The 18,305-nt window shown below is 44.1% G+C and overlaps 1 protein-coding gene across 1 annotated transcript in view; it reads left to right on the top strand.

Moving 5' to 3' along the window:
* The first annotated feature begins 668 nt into the window (after positions 1-668).
* SLC29A3 (solute carrier family 29 member 3) overlaps positions 669-18,305 on the top strand; it is a 54,041-nt gene continuing 36,404 nt past the window's right edge. Inside the window, exons 1-2 of the mRNA XM_087701831.1 lie at positions 669-740; positions 4,936-5,237. Coding sequence (XP_087557957.1) covers position 740; positions 4,936-5,237 — 303 coding nt within the window. The 5' untranslated portion in view covers positions 669-739. The remainder of the gene's footprint in view (positions 741-4,935; positions 5,238-18,305) is intronic.

Raw genomic sequence — 18,305 nt, 5'->3', positions numbered from 1 at the left:
CTAGAGTCAATAGCAATAGCAATAGCAATAGCAGTAGACTTATATACCGCTTCATAGGCCTTTCAGGCCTCTCTAAGCGGTTTACAGAGAGTCAGCATATTGCCCCCAACAATCTGGGTCCTCATTTTACCCACCTCGGAAGGATGGAAGGCTGAGTCAACCCTGAGCCGGTGAGATTTGAACCGCTGACCTGCTGATCTAGCAGTAGCCTGCAGTGCTGCATTTTAACCACTGCGCCACCTTGGCTCTTGAGTCAGGAACGACTAGCACACATGTGAGGGGAACCTTTTCATCTAGAACAGGGGCGTCCAACTTTGACGACTTTTAAGACTTGTGGCCTTCAACAACCTTGGCTGGCTGGGGAATTCTGGGAGTTGAAGTCCACACAAGTCTTAAAAGATGTTGGAGACACCTCCGCCTTTAAGAGAAGAACCTCAGCGGAGGGGGGGAGAAAGGTTTTCGGGGCGCCTCTGCGGCATTTCCCGGGGTCAGAGAAGGCGCACCTCTCGGCCTCAACCCGATTCAAAACCGTTCCACAATGGCGAGCTCCGACTAGGCCTCCGAAGCGCGGCCGGTGTTGCCGGCCGACTCCGCCCGGCTGCAAAGAGGGAAGCGAGCACGGGCCGAGGCGGCGTGGGAGGGGTTTTGGGAGGGCCGCCGCCGGCGTTGCTCGGCAAAAGCCTCGGACGCGAGCAGAACGGAGGAGTTAGATGGGGAGGAGGCTCCCCGAAGCGGCGACAGTAAGTGGCTTCTTCCGCGGTTCTCCGGCTCGCTCTTGCGCGGCCCCGCCGAGGCTTTTGTTCGCCTTCGAGACTCGGCTTTCCTTCCTTCCTTTCCTTGCTTTTCTACCTTCCCTTGAAGGATCCGGGGCTTTTTAACGCGCGTCTTTCTTGCGCGTCTGCACCTCGCCCTCAATCGCTTGCCTTGGCCGGCTCTGTCCGGACGAACGCCTCCGAATCCCCGGGTTGTTTTCTAAAAAGCTCATCGGCTGGGAAGGCGCCTCTCCTACGCGCCGCCTTCCTTTACAGCGGGTAGAAAAACCTGTTTTTTTTTCTAACGAATCTTTTCCCCGCGATCCTATGGGGGGGGGGCGGGGGAAATAAATAAAGAGCAATTTCCGGGCTGGGTATTCCAAGGTTTTAAGATTCTGTTCACTTTGTTTTAAACGTGCAAGGAAGTGTGCCCGGCGGGGTGCGCGTGCGTGCATTCGCACGCGAGACCAAAGCAGTCTAGCTAAGTCAGAATTCGGAATTCAGTCAGCTTTGGAGACAGGATGCTACAAAGTCAGAATTCACAATTGAGAAAACATTGGAGACAGGATTCTGCAAAGTCAGGACTCAGAATTCCGTTAGCTTTGGAGCGGCTGGCATCTCTAAGGGATCATTTCCATGGTCAACCCAGCAGTGGAGGTTGGCTTTGGGGTTGACCCAGCCCTTCCCCCTTAAGGATGTTGGCTATGCAGGTAGTCCTTGAGGTTCCACCACAAAACCGCGGCAGACAAAAGCGCGATCGACGAAAGCGCGTATGTGACATCATCACAGCGCGACGAAAACATCACGCTGTGATCGGTAAATGTAAAATTAAAGCGAAAACCTTACCCTAACCCCCCCCAAACCTAACCCTAAACCTAACCCTTAACCTAACGCTAACCCTAACGCTAACCCTTAACCTAACGCTAAACCTAACCCTAACGCTCTAAACCTAACCCTAACCCTTAACCTAAACCTAAACCTAACCCTTACCTTTATGTGAATCGGCTTGCTTTAATTTTATTTTTATTTCAATTTTTAATTTTTTTCGTCACGCTGTGATGACGTCACGTACGCTCTTTCGTCGAGCGCGCTTTTGTGGACCGCGGTTTTGACGGGTCACGGTCCTTGACTTACAGCAATCTGTTTAATGACCATTTGAAGTTACAGCCGACATTGAAAACATGGCTGTTTCAGCATCCACTATGGTCATGTGATTTACATTCAGATGCTTGACAGCTGGTTCCTAAATTTATGATGGTTGTGGTGTCCCTGGGATCATGTGAGCCCCATTTGCGACATTCTGACAAGCAAAGTCAATGGGGAAGCCAGATTCATTTAACAAATGTGTTTCTAACTTAACAACTGCAGTGATTCACTTAACAAATGGGGCAAGAAAAGTCATAACTTACTTAGCAATATATGTGTGGTCGTAGGTTAAGGACTACTTGTATCCTATTATCCCCATCCCCACCTCCAAATGGGAGGGGATCTGGAGAAAAGGGAGCCCAGATAATGTGGCTGTAAGAGATATTTTATTCAGAGAACTGGGCTGTTGTGATTTAGAGCAGTTTTTCACATCCTGGCCAATTTTAAAACGTGAAGTGCCAAGGATGAAAAAAAAAACCTAAATTGAACCCCAAAACATTTATTGGGCTGGATTCCCTTTTCCTTTTTATGCAGCAAATGCCTGCCTTCTACAGGTAGTCCTCAGCTTACAACCATTCATTTAGTGGCCAGTTGAAGTTGCAGTGCCCCTGAGAAAAGTGACAACTGCTCCTTGAACTTAAGACTGTTGCAGTGAAGTATGGGTGCTTGGCCACTGGAATGTACAGTATGAATGTGGTGGCGCTGTGGACCTCCAGGCCTCTAAAATGCATTGTATACGGTTCTACCACAAAACCGCGGATGACAAAATCGCGGTCGACGAAAGCGCGTATGTGACGTCATCACAGCGCGATGAAAAAGATCGAAAAATTTAAAAATAAAGCGAAAACCTTACCCTAACCCCCCCCAAACCTAACTGTAAACCTAACCCTAAACCTAACCCTTAACCTAACCCTAAACCTAACCCTAAACCTAACCCTTAACGTAACGAAAAACCTAACACTAACGCTCTAACCCTAAACCTAACCCTTAACCTAACGCTAAACGTAACACTAACGCTCTAACCCTAACCCTTAACCTAACCCTAACCCTAACCCTTAACCTAACCCTAACCCTAACCCTTAACCTAACCCTTACCTTTATGTGAATCGGCTTGCTGTAATTTAATTTTTATTTCAATTTTTCGATCTTTTTCGTCGCGTTGTGATGACGTCACATACGCGATTTCGTCGACCGCGCTTTTGTGGGACGTGGTTTTGACGGGTCACGTTGTATACTATGTAGTCATTTAAGAACTGTGATGGCACAGAATGCAGGGGTGCAGGCTAATTCTGCCAACTGTCAGTAGTTCGATTATGACCAGCCTTCCATCCTTCAGAAGTCAGTAACATGCGGATCCAGATTATCTGCAGTATGCTGACTGTGAACCGCTTAAAGAGGGCTGTAAAGCACTGTGAAGTGGTATATAAATCCAAGTGCTATTGCTATTATGATGGTTGCAGCATCATTTGTAATCTTCTCAGGCAGCTTTTAATGTCAGGGTTCCAAATAGCATCCAAAATTAAATCAGAGTCCGAGGCAAAGCATTCCTCAAAGTTCCAATATATTAAGAGAGCCAGGTTGACACATCTGGGAAAACCCGAATCTGAAAGCTTCCCGATTTTCCCCATCCAGTTGAAAGTTCAAGATCTTGCTCCCACACCCACAAGTTGATCATATGGTCCAATCTTCCACTGCCATGCTGGCAGTTCCACCCATCCAGTTCCAGTCAGGTGCAGAGGTGCAAATGACCTTGGCTTTCTAGAAAGAATTTCGTTATGGCTACATAGCATCTCCCCGCTCCCATTTTCCCACAATAGAAAATGCATAGTAGAATAATAGAAATGTGGCAGGCCAAAGATCCAAAATAAAAGATGGCTGCAGGCCTGACATCTAACACGCAAAATTCATGGGGAAGACAGATTTACTTAATGGCCATACGCGTTTTTAACAACTGCAGTGATTTGCTTAACAACTGTGACAAAAAGGTCATAAAATCAGCCACAACTGACAACATTCATCTTGCCTAGCAGCATAAAATGTGGCCCAAACTGTGGTCATAAGTCGAGGACTACCTATATTCCCTCCAGAGTGGTATTGATTATACATCAGACTCCTTTATACTCCTGCTTTCTTTTAAAACTGAGCAAGTAACAATTTAGAGGGTTTTTTCTCCAAGTAAATGAATAGCAAATTCAACGCATGCCCTCAAATTCTCTCAATAAAGCCATATGACAAAGTAGAGTTGGAAGACAAGATTTTCTACTGGTACCAGTAAGTCCCAGTGTGCCTGCAGATACTGCCTGAGCACTCATTAAACTCTCTGTTCCACCAGAATTTTTAGATATGTTTAGATTTGCTAAAATGTTTAGAAAAAGGCAGAGTGCCAGCCCAGAGTACTCTCTGTTTCTGATTACAATTACGGGCACCGAATCAATTATAAGCATCTCTAAACAAAGAAATAAGAAAGGGATTTCTTTGGCCCATTTGCCCAGAAAAGGGTAAAAGGGGGGACAGTCTAAGGAACGTCCATACTGGCGGAAGATCTCCAGTTGATTCTCCCCCCCCCCAAAAAAAAAATCAAGATCAATACAGAATGGTCCACATCATTTTTTTTACATGTGCTGTGTATGTGGCACATAAAAAGGGTGTCTGATCATCTAGACCTGATCACCAACTTGCCTTCTGCCTAATATACCAATTATAGCAGCTGTTTTGTGAACAGGCAGTCCAATTTCAACCATTTTGTCTAAGTTTTCAGTCAGGAAAATTGATTATGGCAAATTATCTCTCTCTCTTTCTCCCGCTCCCCCCCTTTTCTAATGTGCGCATGCACAGACCTTTTAAGATGCAAGTGCGCACAGAGCACACATCTGGCACGTGCGTGAGCGCAAAATATTTTGCATGCTGAACCAGTAGTAATGCCGTCAGGAACCCATCCCTGAATCAAACCACATAATAATTCAGATGGTGAGAACTTGCACTGGGTAACAAAGATTTTGTGATTAATATATTATAATATTTATTTTCTTCATAAAAGTGTCTCTTGATTTGGAAGACGGTGAAGATGACTTCCTGCCCAGCACAAGCTCTTGGTACAAGTCAAAGAACTCCACGATCCAAGAAGAGCAAGCACTCCTGGAGGAACCGGGGGCAAACCAGTATGTTTTCAGAAAGCCCAAAGACCACTGGAATGCCACCTATATTATTTTCTTCCTCCTTGGGACCAACTCTCTCTTGCCCTTAAACTTTATCATGACGGCAAAGCACTACTGGATGTACAAGCTTCAGAACTGTTCAGAAGACATTTCTCCTGAAGATCAGGGATCCTCAGATATCCGTGTAAGTGTGACATTTTTGTGATTCAAGTTAATTTTGCTTACATAGAATCAGGACACAGACAGCACCTTCTAAGACTAACAAGTTTGATTAAATGGCATAAAGTTTTATTAAATTCGTTAATTTTGCTTATATAAAATCATGACACAGGCAGCACCTTCTAAGACTAACCAGTCTGATTAAAAGGCATAAAGTGTTATTCAATTTGTTAGTCTGAAAAGGTGCTACTGGACTCCTCCTGATTTGTGGTTGCCATAGACCAGGGGTGTTAAACTCAAGGCACACACCCCTGCCATAGACTAATCAATTTCTCCTATCGTGTATAGAAGGAAATCATTGACTGACTTCAGTTGGGTTGGCAAAGATATATGTGATTTTTGTCACTAAATAATTGGGTGTTTTCATTGGGAGAAATGTAAAAGCAGGATGATAAAGCAGGGTAAGTCAGGTGATGGTCTTGATTTTTTTTGGAAAGACAACTTCCACAACTCTTTCCCAACAACCACACTTGCAGGACTGATTGGAGGTGATGTCCAATGCGGTTGATAAATAGCAGATTTCCTATATCTATGCCATCCGTATTATTAGGATTTATAGAAAATATACATTTGGTGGAGAAATTTGATAAAGGACAGGTTTTTCTTCCTTTTCTCTGTATTTTTTTTCCACCATGGAAGAAAATAGAATTTGGAATTAGGTGGATCTTTGTTTTACGCTGTGAAATTGACTTGCAGAAGATTCTAGATCTAGATCAGATTCTAGATTGGGCATCCAACCTTGGAAACTGTGGACTTTAATTCTAGGAGTTGAAGTCCACAAGTCTTAAAAGTTGTCAAGGTTGGACACCACTGTTGTTTCTGTCTGTCTGTCTGTCTGTCTATCTGTCTGTCTCTCTCTCTCTCTCTCTCTCTCTCTCTCTCTCTCACACACACACACACACACACACACTCACACACACACTCACCCACTCACTCTGTGTGTGTGTAGTTTCTTGCAAAAGATTGAGGCAAAAGGCACATTTCTATCCCAGTATTATAAAAGGTATTATTCAGTGTCAGTAATGCCTTCTTAGGACTGGGAATTTTTCAAACTGCTTGATTTAAACATCTAAATTAATTCCCCAAAATTGGCATCTGCAAAACATGGTTTTAAGTTGTTTTTTTTCTACAAATATATTGTGTGAACAGTGTGGACCGCAGCGTCTTACATTTTAGTATAAATATAACAATATCCTTCATATTTGGTTCAGTTAATAATCTTATAGAATTTTAGCAATAATACACATGTTTTGTTAAATTATAAACTTTCATTCTTTGATTGTTTGCTATTTCAGTATATTATTTTTATGGTAATCTCCATATTCTAAATATCACTCCTTTTACTACAAATAAAATATTAATAATCATATTTGTTGTGTTTAACAGACTTATATAGTTCTAATAGTAGTACACTATTAGATTATATTAAATTATAATCTTCCATTGTTTATCCCCTTTATAATTTTTAATTGTGCCACTATATTTAAAAAAAGATATCTCCTTTCTAATCACATGTTAATACAAATAAAATAATATTCATCATATTTATATTTGACAAGTTATATAATTCTAAAGATAATAATACACATGTTTTTATTAAATTCTAACCTTTCACTGTTATTTTGTTAAATATTTCAGTGGGTTTTTTTTAAAGAAATGTTTAAGACATGTTTAAAAGCCTGTCCAGCAGAAGAGGGACAGAGAGCATAATCTTTCTAATATGATGCAAAGGTGGGATATAAAGCTCCATTTTTTTCTACATTAATCTAAAAGATCCTCCTGGTCATCCCAAGCTAGAACTTTGGTTTAAATTTGTGTTAGTCTAGTATGATCAGCTGCATTAGTTTTATAGATAATCCTTGATTTACAATCATTTGTGTAGTGATCATTTGGACTTACAACAGTGCTAAAACAAAATGACTTATGACTGTTTTTCACATGTAACCATTGTAGCATCCCCACGGTCTCACGTTAAAAATTCGGATGCTTGGCAACTGACTCATATTTGTGATGGTTGCAGTGTCCTGGGATCATATGGTCCCCTTTTGCGACTTTCTGACAAGCAAAGTCAATGGGGAAGCTAGATTGATTTAATAACTGTGTTACTAATTAACAACTACAGTGATTCATTTAAAAACTGTGGCAAGAAAGGTTGTAAAATGGGGCAAAACTTGCTTAACAAATGTCTCACTTAGCAACAGAAATGTTGGGCTCAATCCAGTGGTGAAATTCAATTTTTTTTACCAACGGTTCAGTGGGCGTGGCTTGGTGGGTGTGTTGTGGCTTGGTGGGCGTGGCTTGGTGGGCGTGGCACTGGAAGGATACTGTAAAATCTCCATTCCCTCCCCACTCCAGGGGAAGGATACTGCAAAATCCCCATTTCCTCCTGATGAGCTGGGACTCAGGAGGCAGAAAATAGATGGGGGCGAGGCCAGTCAGAGGTGGTATTTGCCGGTTCTGTGAACTACTCAAAATTTCTGCTACCGGTTCTCCAGAACCGGTCAGAACCTGCTGAATTTCACCCGTGGCTCCATCGTGGTTGTAAATTGAGGGTTATCTGTATTGCCAACACTTAAGGATTACTTTTAATGAAAAGAACATGAAGCAAACTTGAAGTCTACCTTTAACAGTGGAAGAACATCACTGCTCATCCCAACTCCTGAAAATTTTGCTGATGTTTAGAAGAGGCGGGTGTGTGTGTGTACGTGCACACACACACACGTGTGAAGACAGAGAGAGGGTTGAAAGCTATTGCTTTTGAAATAAATACATCCTTTTACTGTTCAAAATATCTGCATAGGCATTTGAAATTCCTTTGCTGCCTTGCATAGGAGTCCTAATTCATAGAGGAGAAATCAATACATGAGAGGGTATGAATTGCCAGCCTTGAGATCAAAGACTTTCTGAGCCTGATAAATGTTTATAGCTTTTCCAGTTGCCCTGACTGTCATCTATTAAGCTCACAGACTTAAAGAGACTTCGTTGTAATATATGGACCGTGGCAGTTTTCTAGCTACATAATTGTAACTGCTATTTAAATCGGAGGCTCCAATCGAATAAAAGAGCAATTCAGATCACAGGTTTGGATCTGACATGCAAAGATGGAGACAAAATTCTCATGATAGCTTTTGGGAATGCAGCCAAAACCCATCATAAGTCCGCCGGCAGCCTGCGTTGGGAACCAGGCTGCACAAGCAATAGGTGAGTGTGCAAAGCTTTATTTGCACATGTGCAGGATTAGATCGTTTGTGCAAAACCATCCCTCCCCCACCACCAACATTGCCACCACTGCTGTTCCATTGAACCAAAAAGGTTGGGGACCATTGGTCTAGAACAGGGGTGTCAAACTCGCGGCCTGCAGGCCGGATGCGTCACACGCTAGCTACACCCAAGCCTGGTTTAGCAAAGGGGAAAAAAGCCGCGATATCTCACGGGACGCTGCCTTAAAGTTTAACACCCGTGGTCTAGAAGTTTCTTCCTATGTAACTTTTTGCTCCTGGAAAGACAAGCAAGTGGGTGAGATTTCTGCCTTCCTAAAAGTTAAACATTTTGCCAGCTTTCTGCTTTTACTGATGAAGCTGTCAGTCTAATCAACTGCCTCTCTTCCTCAGTTTTCTTAACAGTGACTTAATTTTCAGACTGAGAAACATCAGCCTCCTGCATACAGGTAGTCCTCAACCTACGACCACAATTCAGCCCATACTTTCTATTGCTAAGCAAAATCATTTGTTAAGTGAGTTTTGCACCATTTTACGACCTTCCTTGCCACCGTCGTTAAAGGGAATCGATGCAGATGTTAAGTTAGTAACCCGGTTGTAAAGTGAATCTGACTTCCCCATTGATTTTGCTGGTCAGAAAGTGGCCAAAAGTGATCTCATGACCCGAGAACACTGCAGCCGTCATAAATAGGAACCAGTTGCCAAGCATCCGAATGTTGATCAAGTGATCATGGGGAGGCTGCAATGGTTGGGGAAACGGTCGTAAGTCACTTTTTTCAGTGCTGTTGTAACTTTGGTCACTAAATGAATGGTTCTAAGTCAAGGACCACCCATATTGGCAAACAAGCACCGTTTTTCTACTCTCTTGCCAGAGGTGCCACTGCATTGCTTATTTTTAAGAACACGTCTTTCTATCCTGTATAGGCTGCTCATAGCAATACTAAAAAGACTATATAGCCATGATGGAGAACTTATAGTATGCTTGCCACAGATGGCACACGGAGCCCTCTCTCCACTGCACATGTGCATGCGCCTCCCGCTAGCCAGCTGATTTTTGGCTCTCTGCTGCATATGCGGGAGACGGACATGCGGGGTGGGAGGGAGCCCATTTTTGGTCCCAGGAGGCTTCAGGTAGGCCTGCTAGGCCCAAAACAGGGAGGGCTGTGTGTGTGTTTCACACACTAATGTGCGGGGGGGCAGGGGGAGCGCAGGAATGTGTCGCACGTGCATGGGCAGGGAGGCGGGGGTCACGGGGGGTGTTGGGTGTATTGCATCATGAATGTGAGCATGCAGGTGCACACTTTGGGCACACAAGGACAAAAAGGTTAGCCATCACTGCTATATAGCAAGAATGCATGCCCACCCAGTCTCATGACCACCCTGCCGCTCATTAGGCGGATTATATTAGTGGTCCACGGCAGGGCTGGGTTTCAACCGGTTCGCACCGGTCCCTGCGATCCGGTTGGTCGCCGAACCCGGAAGTAAGTAACTTCCGGGAACGGCGAAGCCCCCCCCCCCCCGCGCCCGCACGCGCCCGCACACCCGCGCCCACTCCTTACCCGTTTTTTTTGAATTTCGCGCTTTCCACGCATGCGCAGAACACCTGCGCGATCCTCCAGGAGCAGCTGGAGCATCGCGCAGACGCTAATATGCATGCGCGCGCCGCGTGCGTGAGGATGCCGCGTGCGTGCGTGAGGACGCCGCCGACCTCGTTCCAACCGATCCGGTTGGAACGGGGCGAGAAACCCACCCCTGGTCCACGGGATTTAAAATTATGAATGTAGTGGTCCCTGAGGTGGCTCAGTGGCTAAGACACTGAGCTTGTTGATCAGAAAGGTTGGCAGTTCGGCGGTTCAAAGCTCTAGTGCCACGTAACGGAGTGAGCTCCTGTTACTTGTCCCAGCTTATGCCAACCTAGTAGTTCAAAAGCACGTAAAAATGCAAGTAGAAAATAGGAACCACCTTTGGTGGGAAGGTAACAGCGTTCCGTGCACCTTCAGCGTTTAGTCATGCCAGCCACATGATCACGGAGATCTCTTTGGACAGAGCTGGCTCTTTAGTTTTGAAATGGAGATGAGCACCGCCCCCTAGAGTCTGGAACGATTAGCACATATGTTGTTTTTTTTTAAAGGGCATGCATAGCCTTTAGGAGGTTTATAGAGTGCTCCTGGGGGCTGGGGGGGCAAAAACGAGCAAAAAACGGCCTGTTTTTTGCTCATTTTTGCCCTCCCCAGCCCCTAGCAGCACTTTGCAGGTCTCCCAAAGCCTCTGCACGTCCATTTTTGTTAAGGGGGTGAGGTTTTGGGAGGCCAAAAATGCTGTGTTCAGTGTATAAGATGCAGCCATATTTTCATCCTCTTTTTTGAGGGAAAATGGAGCATCTTATACTCGGGAAAATACAATAAATCAAATCCACTCTGCCTGGTGGTGTTTTATGTTCTAAACAAAGACAAGATTATTCTGGCACTGCTATTTGCTGAGATTTCTTAACCGTGTAATGTAAGTAGTCCAGACAATATGAATCTAAAGCATAGGTCTTCCTTGGACAAACCTGAGTTGTTTAGGCTTGGCATAGCAGCCTAAGCAGAATAAAGATACTCTTGGGGTTTAGTAATATCTGGGCCTACAAGCTTAAAAAAATGAACCTGTTTTCTCAAGAGGAGTGCTACTATTCAACACAGCTTGAACTCCAATTCCCAGGTCAGTTCTATTGCCCTAGCAATGCTACGAGATGTAGCTAACAGATCTCTGTTAAATGTTTAAAGACCCGTGAAGAAGAGAGACAGTACGGTTTTGTCTGCTTATTATTGACAGAAATCTCCAGGGGATTTATGTAAATGTTTAATGGCGTGGGGAAATAGTACAGAACCCTATGAAATACGATAGGCCATTAGCCAGAAGGTCAATAAAAGAGACTCAGTGCTGGCTGATTCTTTGTCATTATTATGGTTCGTCTCACAGTCCTACAGATGTTCAGACCGGATTTGGCAATTTTGTCTGCCTATTGAGTCCTTCCCAAGAACCTGGGATAGGCAGATGTGGTTGTTTCATGTGTTAAAGGTATCATGGCAGAATGTAAGCTGTTCTGAGTAAAGCTGCCTTTTTTCAATTGGCTGATGATGAATTTGTCAATCCCAATGGTGTTCAGATGGGGTTCCAACTCTTTTGGGATTGCACCCAAGCCACCTAATTCTACTGGTACTACCCTTGTTTGCCTTTGCCACAGTTGTTCCATTTCGATTTGCAGGTCTTTGCATTTTGTTATCTTCTCCAGTTCCTTCTCTCCTATTCTGCTGTCTCCTGGCATTGCTACATCCATTATCCAAATTTTTTTGTCTTTCTTATGGACAGTTGTTAAATCTAGGATGCTATTTGGCAGGTGCCTGTTTGTTAGAATTCTAAAATTCCACTTTAGCTTCTTCACTGACTATTACTTTCTCTAAGAACACGTATAAACAAGTACAAGCAAGAAATATGAAAAAAGAGCAAATATAATACAATACAAATAAATAAACCAGGGATTTAAAATGTCACGGAACTCATAACTTTCCAAAATAACCTTTCTTTATGAATAATTAGATATTAAATAATAATTGTCAGCACAATGTCAATGCATATTATTAAAAATCTATGCCTTCCAGGTTTCTCCCCTCTTATATCATTATTAAAAATGTCTATGAAGAAGAAGACACTAAGAAATTTGTTCAGTATGGAGGTAAGAATTCAGATCACAAGACTTAATTACTAGTAAGGCAAAGATAAAATCCTTTGGCACACCAAAACTTCACAATGGTCCGGTTTACCGGATTAGGTTCAGTATCTTTAGACACTGTACATAGCATAGGTTAAAAAAATAACTGCAAAAGCAAAGAGAAATACTGAGAGAGCTGATTAAACTAAATGTGAACATACATAGCTCAGCACTGCCTTCTGAGGTGGTTTCTACAGGAAGGACTGAAGCTCCCATTCAGCCGCACCTCCAAGTACAGTCCTTCTAGTGCAGTGATGGCTAACCTTTTTGTCATCGTGTGCTGAAAGTGCGCATGTGTGCACCCATAATGCAATGCGTGCCCCCCACCCTCTCTGCATGCATGCATGACCCCGTGTGCACCCCACGCATGCACATGCAACCCCAGCGCTTCCCTGCCCCGCGAATGCGTACATAACCCCCACGCTCCTCACGCCCCACGCATGCACACATAACCCCCTGCGCATGCACACCCAACCCATGCATGCACACATGACCCCACGCACCCTGACCCCATGCATGCGCGCATGACTCCTGCACGTGTGCCCTGCCCCCATGCACGTGTGGCAGAAACCCGATAACCAGTTGGTCAACAGGAGGCACCCAGTGGTGGCGCTGAATTGGGCAACAGATTGTGTGCCCACAAAGAGGGCATAGGTTCACCATCAGGGTCCTAGTGTCTTTCCCAGGGGCCTTGGTGGTAGACATTTTCAAAAGACACTTACTATATTCAGTTGCCCTATCTTTGTGTGTAGCTAGACGACACAAAGCATTTGAGAGGAGGTTATTCACAATGCATGCTAGCAGAACAAGCTTTCCTTGAAATGTTAAAGCTACCATGTTTGTTTCATGGCATGGCTCCTACGATGACTCTCCAATTGGTTGTGTGTGTTTGCACACACGCAAAAAACGACGGTATTGAGTCTGCTGGTGAAATAATAGTGTGTGGACACAGCTCAGTCACAGCTAGGGGAAGATTTGGAGTCAAGTGTGAGTCTTCCATAGGGTACAGCTGCTTTATTGCTTTCAGGAAGGGTACGTCACTCCTGAAAACATGCTTTGTGTCCCAAGCCCCACTTCTGAATGCTTTGCGTAAATCTAACATGAAGTAGCGGCTCCTTCTTTCTTTTCAGAAACTCATGCTTCCTGTATTTGCTGCTGAGTTTGTAAAGTTGCTGCTGCTGCAGCTGTCTAGGGAAACCAATTTTTGCAAGGGCTATCAAATTCCATCAGAGGCTTACTGGCCTATCTGACACATTGCAAGAGAGTCTAGGGAGGATTATAGCGAAGTTCGGACAGCATAGCCCCAAGCAGTGAGGATTGGCTGTTGGAGTGCGACACTGAGAAAAGCATAAACAAATAAATTAATCTGGATCTTGAGAAGAGGCCCTCAAAGGATATTTAGGACCTTAAATTCCAAAAATGTAAGAAGCCTATATCTGTTTGCTTTCTGATTGAAATGTCTCTTGGAAATATTAGCTAGTTGCTCACGTGTGCAGGCTTAGACATTAAAGCATTAAAATGAATATGAAAAGAAAGCAAAGCTCATCAATACTAGCCCCTGGAGATGGATGGATGGATGGGTCTCAAAATATACAGTGAACATAAAGATAGTGCCTGACGTTGGACTAGATGACCTACAAGGTCCCTTCTGACTCTGTTAATCTAATCTGTCCTGCTTGCTTTTTCTCTTCAACTCACCTGGCCCATGGAGAGGAAAAGTCCTATTTCTTTCAATACCCCTCCTAGCCAGAACATACAGTTTTGTGGAAAAAGAGTTTTCTGTCAGGTTTTGGTGTAATCTGAATCTGTATGTGTTGCTGCTTGGAAGCTGAGCACTAAATACCTGTGTATTTCACAGGATTTTCACAGATTGATTATTCCTAGAGAAGAGAAGGGAGAGACTTAAGGAAATCAGGCCATCATCTTCTAATAAGCCAATATTGTGCGCCTTGCTGTTGCAGGCATCTTTGCCAAAGTAGGTACATAAAAACAAGAGTCCAGATGTGGTCTAGAACTCTACAGGTGCCAATTATGGCCTCTCTTTTCCAAAGAGCAGCCTTATTTGGAACGACTCAAGCTGCCTATAGTATTTTACGGCTTTTTCCAATGCCCTGGCAGGTGTGAAGAGGCAGCCTATTGCAGCCATGAGCCCCTGCTCTTGGCATGCCGAATTAGGAAGATGTCACTTCTCAATTCATGGTCTAGACAGCCTGCTATGAAAAGCCACCTGAGAATGTATGGTAAGGCAAGTGCGGGGTGTAACTCCCCCCCCCTAATTTTTCCTCCTCCCCCCCCCTTTGGTTTTTTAAACTCTTAGTAAGGAAGTAAATAACTTCTCATGGTAAACATTAACACATCTATCATAGCAGGCGACTATAACATGTTGTGATCTATTTTTTTTTCTTTCATTCTCTGGCTTGTCTACCCCAGCTTGACTGTATGGTTGAATGCTACTATTGTATTCATTTTTCAAACTCTGACATGGTTAAATTAACTAACTTGATTTGTGACTGTACTGAAAAGCCATGTTTTCCTACTTAGACGAATAATGCTGTGTTGAAGGGGAAAAAAATACCCATACATTTCAAGTAAATTGTGGGAAAATGAGTAATATACATTTTTGGGTAATGTGTGGTTTCTGTGCCGCAATGGAAATGATTTGTAGTTACCTCCTTCTGGGATATTTTTTCCCAATTTACGAGGCTATAAATCCTGAAAACCAGGAATTACTAAAATGGCTGTTCAATGAAGTATGATCATAGAGTTGATGGCTACACCAATGAGCAAGCAGAGCTAGAGTGGCTATAGAGAACTTCCCTTAAGATGGCCTCCAGCACGAGTCCAAAAGCTTGGAAATCAAAGCCTTTGTTCCCAGTGACAGACCCAGATTGGATCCTGCAACGTTATCCTGGGACACTTATATTCGCCTTTATTCATAAGCAGAGCTAAGCTTAGTTAGAATCTTAGGAGTCTAGGTTTTCCTGGGAAATTTGAGCCACGGTGGCGCAGTGGTTTGAGTGCAGTATTGCAGGCTACTTCTGCTGACTGCCGGCTGCCTGCAATTTGGCAGTTCAAATCTCACCAGGCTCAAGGTTGACTCAGCCTTCCATCCTTCCAAGGTGAGTAAAATGAGGACCAAGTTGTTGGGGGCAATTTGCTGACTCTATAAACTGCTTAGAGAGGGATATAAAACACTGTGAAGCGGTATATAAGTCTAAATGTTATTATTGTTGTTGTTATAGAAGACAACAGCAGCAGTATAATTGCCAAAAAAAAATTAACATCAAACTGGACTTAGTCTGTAGGCCCTATCAAAATACAAGGTTCAAACATGTATTACCAATAAAATCCTGTAAAAAAATAATTAAAATAAGAATAGGGTAAAATACAATAATTATGGGATAAAATACAATAATTTAATATATCAGATACGTAAAATAGAATAAAATAATATAAAATTATATTTCTGCATCACCCCTACAATCTACCCCCATCAGGTCCACATATGCCAATCTCAGTCGGACCATTTTAGTCCATGGTTGAGATATATAAAATACTGGAAGTGCTTGGCAAAAGCTCTGAGTAGATAGCATGGGTGTTGTGCATGTGAGTTCGGAGTTAATAAACTAGAGAGATGGGTGATTATGGTTTAAGTAGAGGCATCCACCCGTAAGCAGAGATCTGCGGATGGACTCCCTAGCTCCCTATTCCCGGTGTTGATGAGATGCATGGAGATAAGTCGTTTCCCGCCGCGGTAGAACATATGCATGAACGACAAAGTGGCTACTTCCAGCGGCGACTTCGTTTTGTCAACTTGGTGAGAGACATTCCTGCTAGCACGAGCAGGAAACGATTATAGCTCTTCTCTAGAATTGCCATCACTGTTATTTTGGTGGTTCTCCTGACGCGTGCTTCTTTTGCATTGGTGGGTGTCATGGGGGCCGTTTTGCTTCTGAGCACGAGTATAATAGACTTGTGGAAAGGCATGCGGCTCTGGCTCCTCATTTAACATAGGAGTGATGTTCAGCTTGCAACAAAACGTCAGTAAGAAATGATATGTGCCAACTTGGTGCAGTGCTGTTTATTTAGGATAACGGCTCAGACACTGACTTATAACCACCATTGGAAATGAATCACGGCGAAGCAGCCCAGAGGTGCAGTAGAAGAACAGCAGTGCACCAACTCACAGGCATTGCGATTATTATATTGGTAGTAGTGCAGCCTTGCCTTTAGTAAATTGTCTAGTAGCCACGGGTAAATAACAGTCTCCTATAGGAAAGTGAGATGGAGCTCTTTGGTCCATCTTCTGATGAGCCCCTTAGTGGTTGTGATAACGGGAAGAAGGTCATTCCGTTCTTTCAAACAAGACTAGAAATTCAAAAGAACATATCACACCGCTCTAGCAAGTCTCCATTTCGGGTGTTAAAGATTAGAAGCCTTTGTTTTCCATGTTAGAGAGCCAAGGTGGCGCAGTGGTTAGAGTGCAATACTGCAGCCACTTCAGCTGACTGCTAAGCTGCAGTTCGACGGTTCAAATCTCACCGGCTCAAGGTTGACTCAGCTTTCCATCCTTCCGAGGTGGGTAAAATGAGGACCCAGACTGTGGGGGCGATATGCTGACTCTGTAAACTGCTTAGAGAGGGCTGAAAGCCCTATGAAGCGGTATATAAGTCTAACTGCTATTGCTATTGCTATTAATTGGTACCGTTTTTCTGCAACCGACGTGGAAATGAGGCTGCTAGTCTTATGGAAATTTAATAACATCTTCCTAGTTAATAATATTTGTTGCCTTGTTGATATGGCTGATTGAAGGTCATTTCACAGAACCAAGAAACGCTGCTTTGAGGTCACTCTGTCAATTTTGGCGTGTTGTGCAGACAAATATGATAAAGACAGATATGTGGAAATCAGAGGTGGGTTCCTACTGGTTCGGCCCAGTTCGGCTGAATAGATAGTAGCTTGGCAGCCAGGCTTGCTGGAACTGGCAGCGACCCAGGCCTGCCATGCCCCCGAACTGGTTTTCTAGGCTGCCGCCATCTTGCTTTTGGCTTCTGTGCATACACAGAAGCATTTTTTTGGTACTATGCATGCATGCAGAGCATGCATCAAGCGCACATGTGAAGTGCGCGCATGCAGCACATCCCTTATTGAACCAGCAATAGCAGTAGCCGGAACCCACCCCTGGTGGAAATATACATAAGTGCCCATATGATCTAGTGCAGGGGCTAGCAACCCACGGTTCTGAAGCCGCATGTGGCTCTTTCATCCCTCTGCTGTGGCTCCCTGTCGCCGGCTGGCTCCATAATTGATAGGGCTTTCAGTTATGACAGTTAGAGGAAAAAGGATGCTGCACTAGGAGGAGACTCTATGGTGGGGGAACCAGACTTCCAGTCAGCAGAGGAGAAATGATGCTGCATTAGGAGGAGACTCTATAGTGGGGGAACCGGACTTCCAGTCAGCAGAGGAAAAAGGATGCTGCACTAGGAGGAGACTCTATGGTGGGGGAACCGGACTTCCAGTCAGCAGAGGAAAAAGGATGCTGCACTAGGAGGAGACTCTATGGTGGGGGAACCGGACTTCCAGTCAGCAGAGGAAAAAGGATGCTGCACTAGGAGGAGACTCTATGGTGGGGGAACTGGACTTCCAGTCAGCAGAGGAAAAAGGATGCTGCACTAGGAGGAGACTCTATGGTGGGAGAACCGGACTTCCAGTCAGCAGAGGAAAAAGGATGCTGCACTAGGAGGAGACTCTATGGTGGGAGAACCGGACTTCCAGTCAGCAGAGGAAAAAGGATGCTGCACTAGGAGGAGACTCTATGGTGGGGGAACCGGACTTCCATCAGCTCCAGAATTGAATGGCGAGCTTCCGTTTAGGACCTTTGTGGCTCTTTGAGTGTTTAAGGTTGCCGACCCCTGATGTAGTGGTTGAGGCAGCAGGCTAAAACCAGGAGATTGTGAGTTGTAGTCCCGCCTTAGGCATGAAAGCAACCTGCTGGGTCACTTTGGGCCAGTCCAACTCATCGCACACGGTTGGTTGTTGTTGCATAGAAAGTAAATGCTGGAAG

Source organism: Thamnophis sirtalis, unplaced genomic scaffold (genome assembly GCF_051295495.1).
Source record: "Thamnophis sirtalis isolate CommonGarterSnake01/CBP01778 unplaced genomic scaffold, rThaSir2_p1.2 scaffold_15, whole genome shotgun sequence".
NCBI classification, from domain to species: Eukaryota; Metazoa; Chordata; class Lepidosauria; order Squamata; family Natricidae; genus Thamnophis; species Thamnophis sirtalis.
Note: the sequence above shows the minus strand (reverse complement) of the source record. Positions and strands in the feature narration are given on the sequence as shown.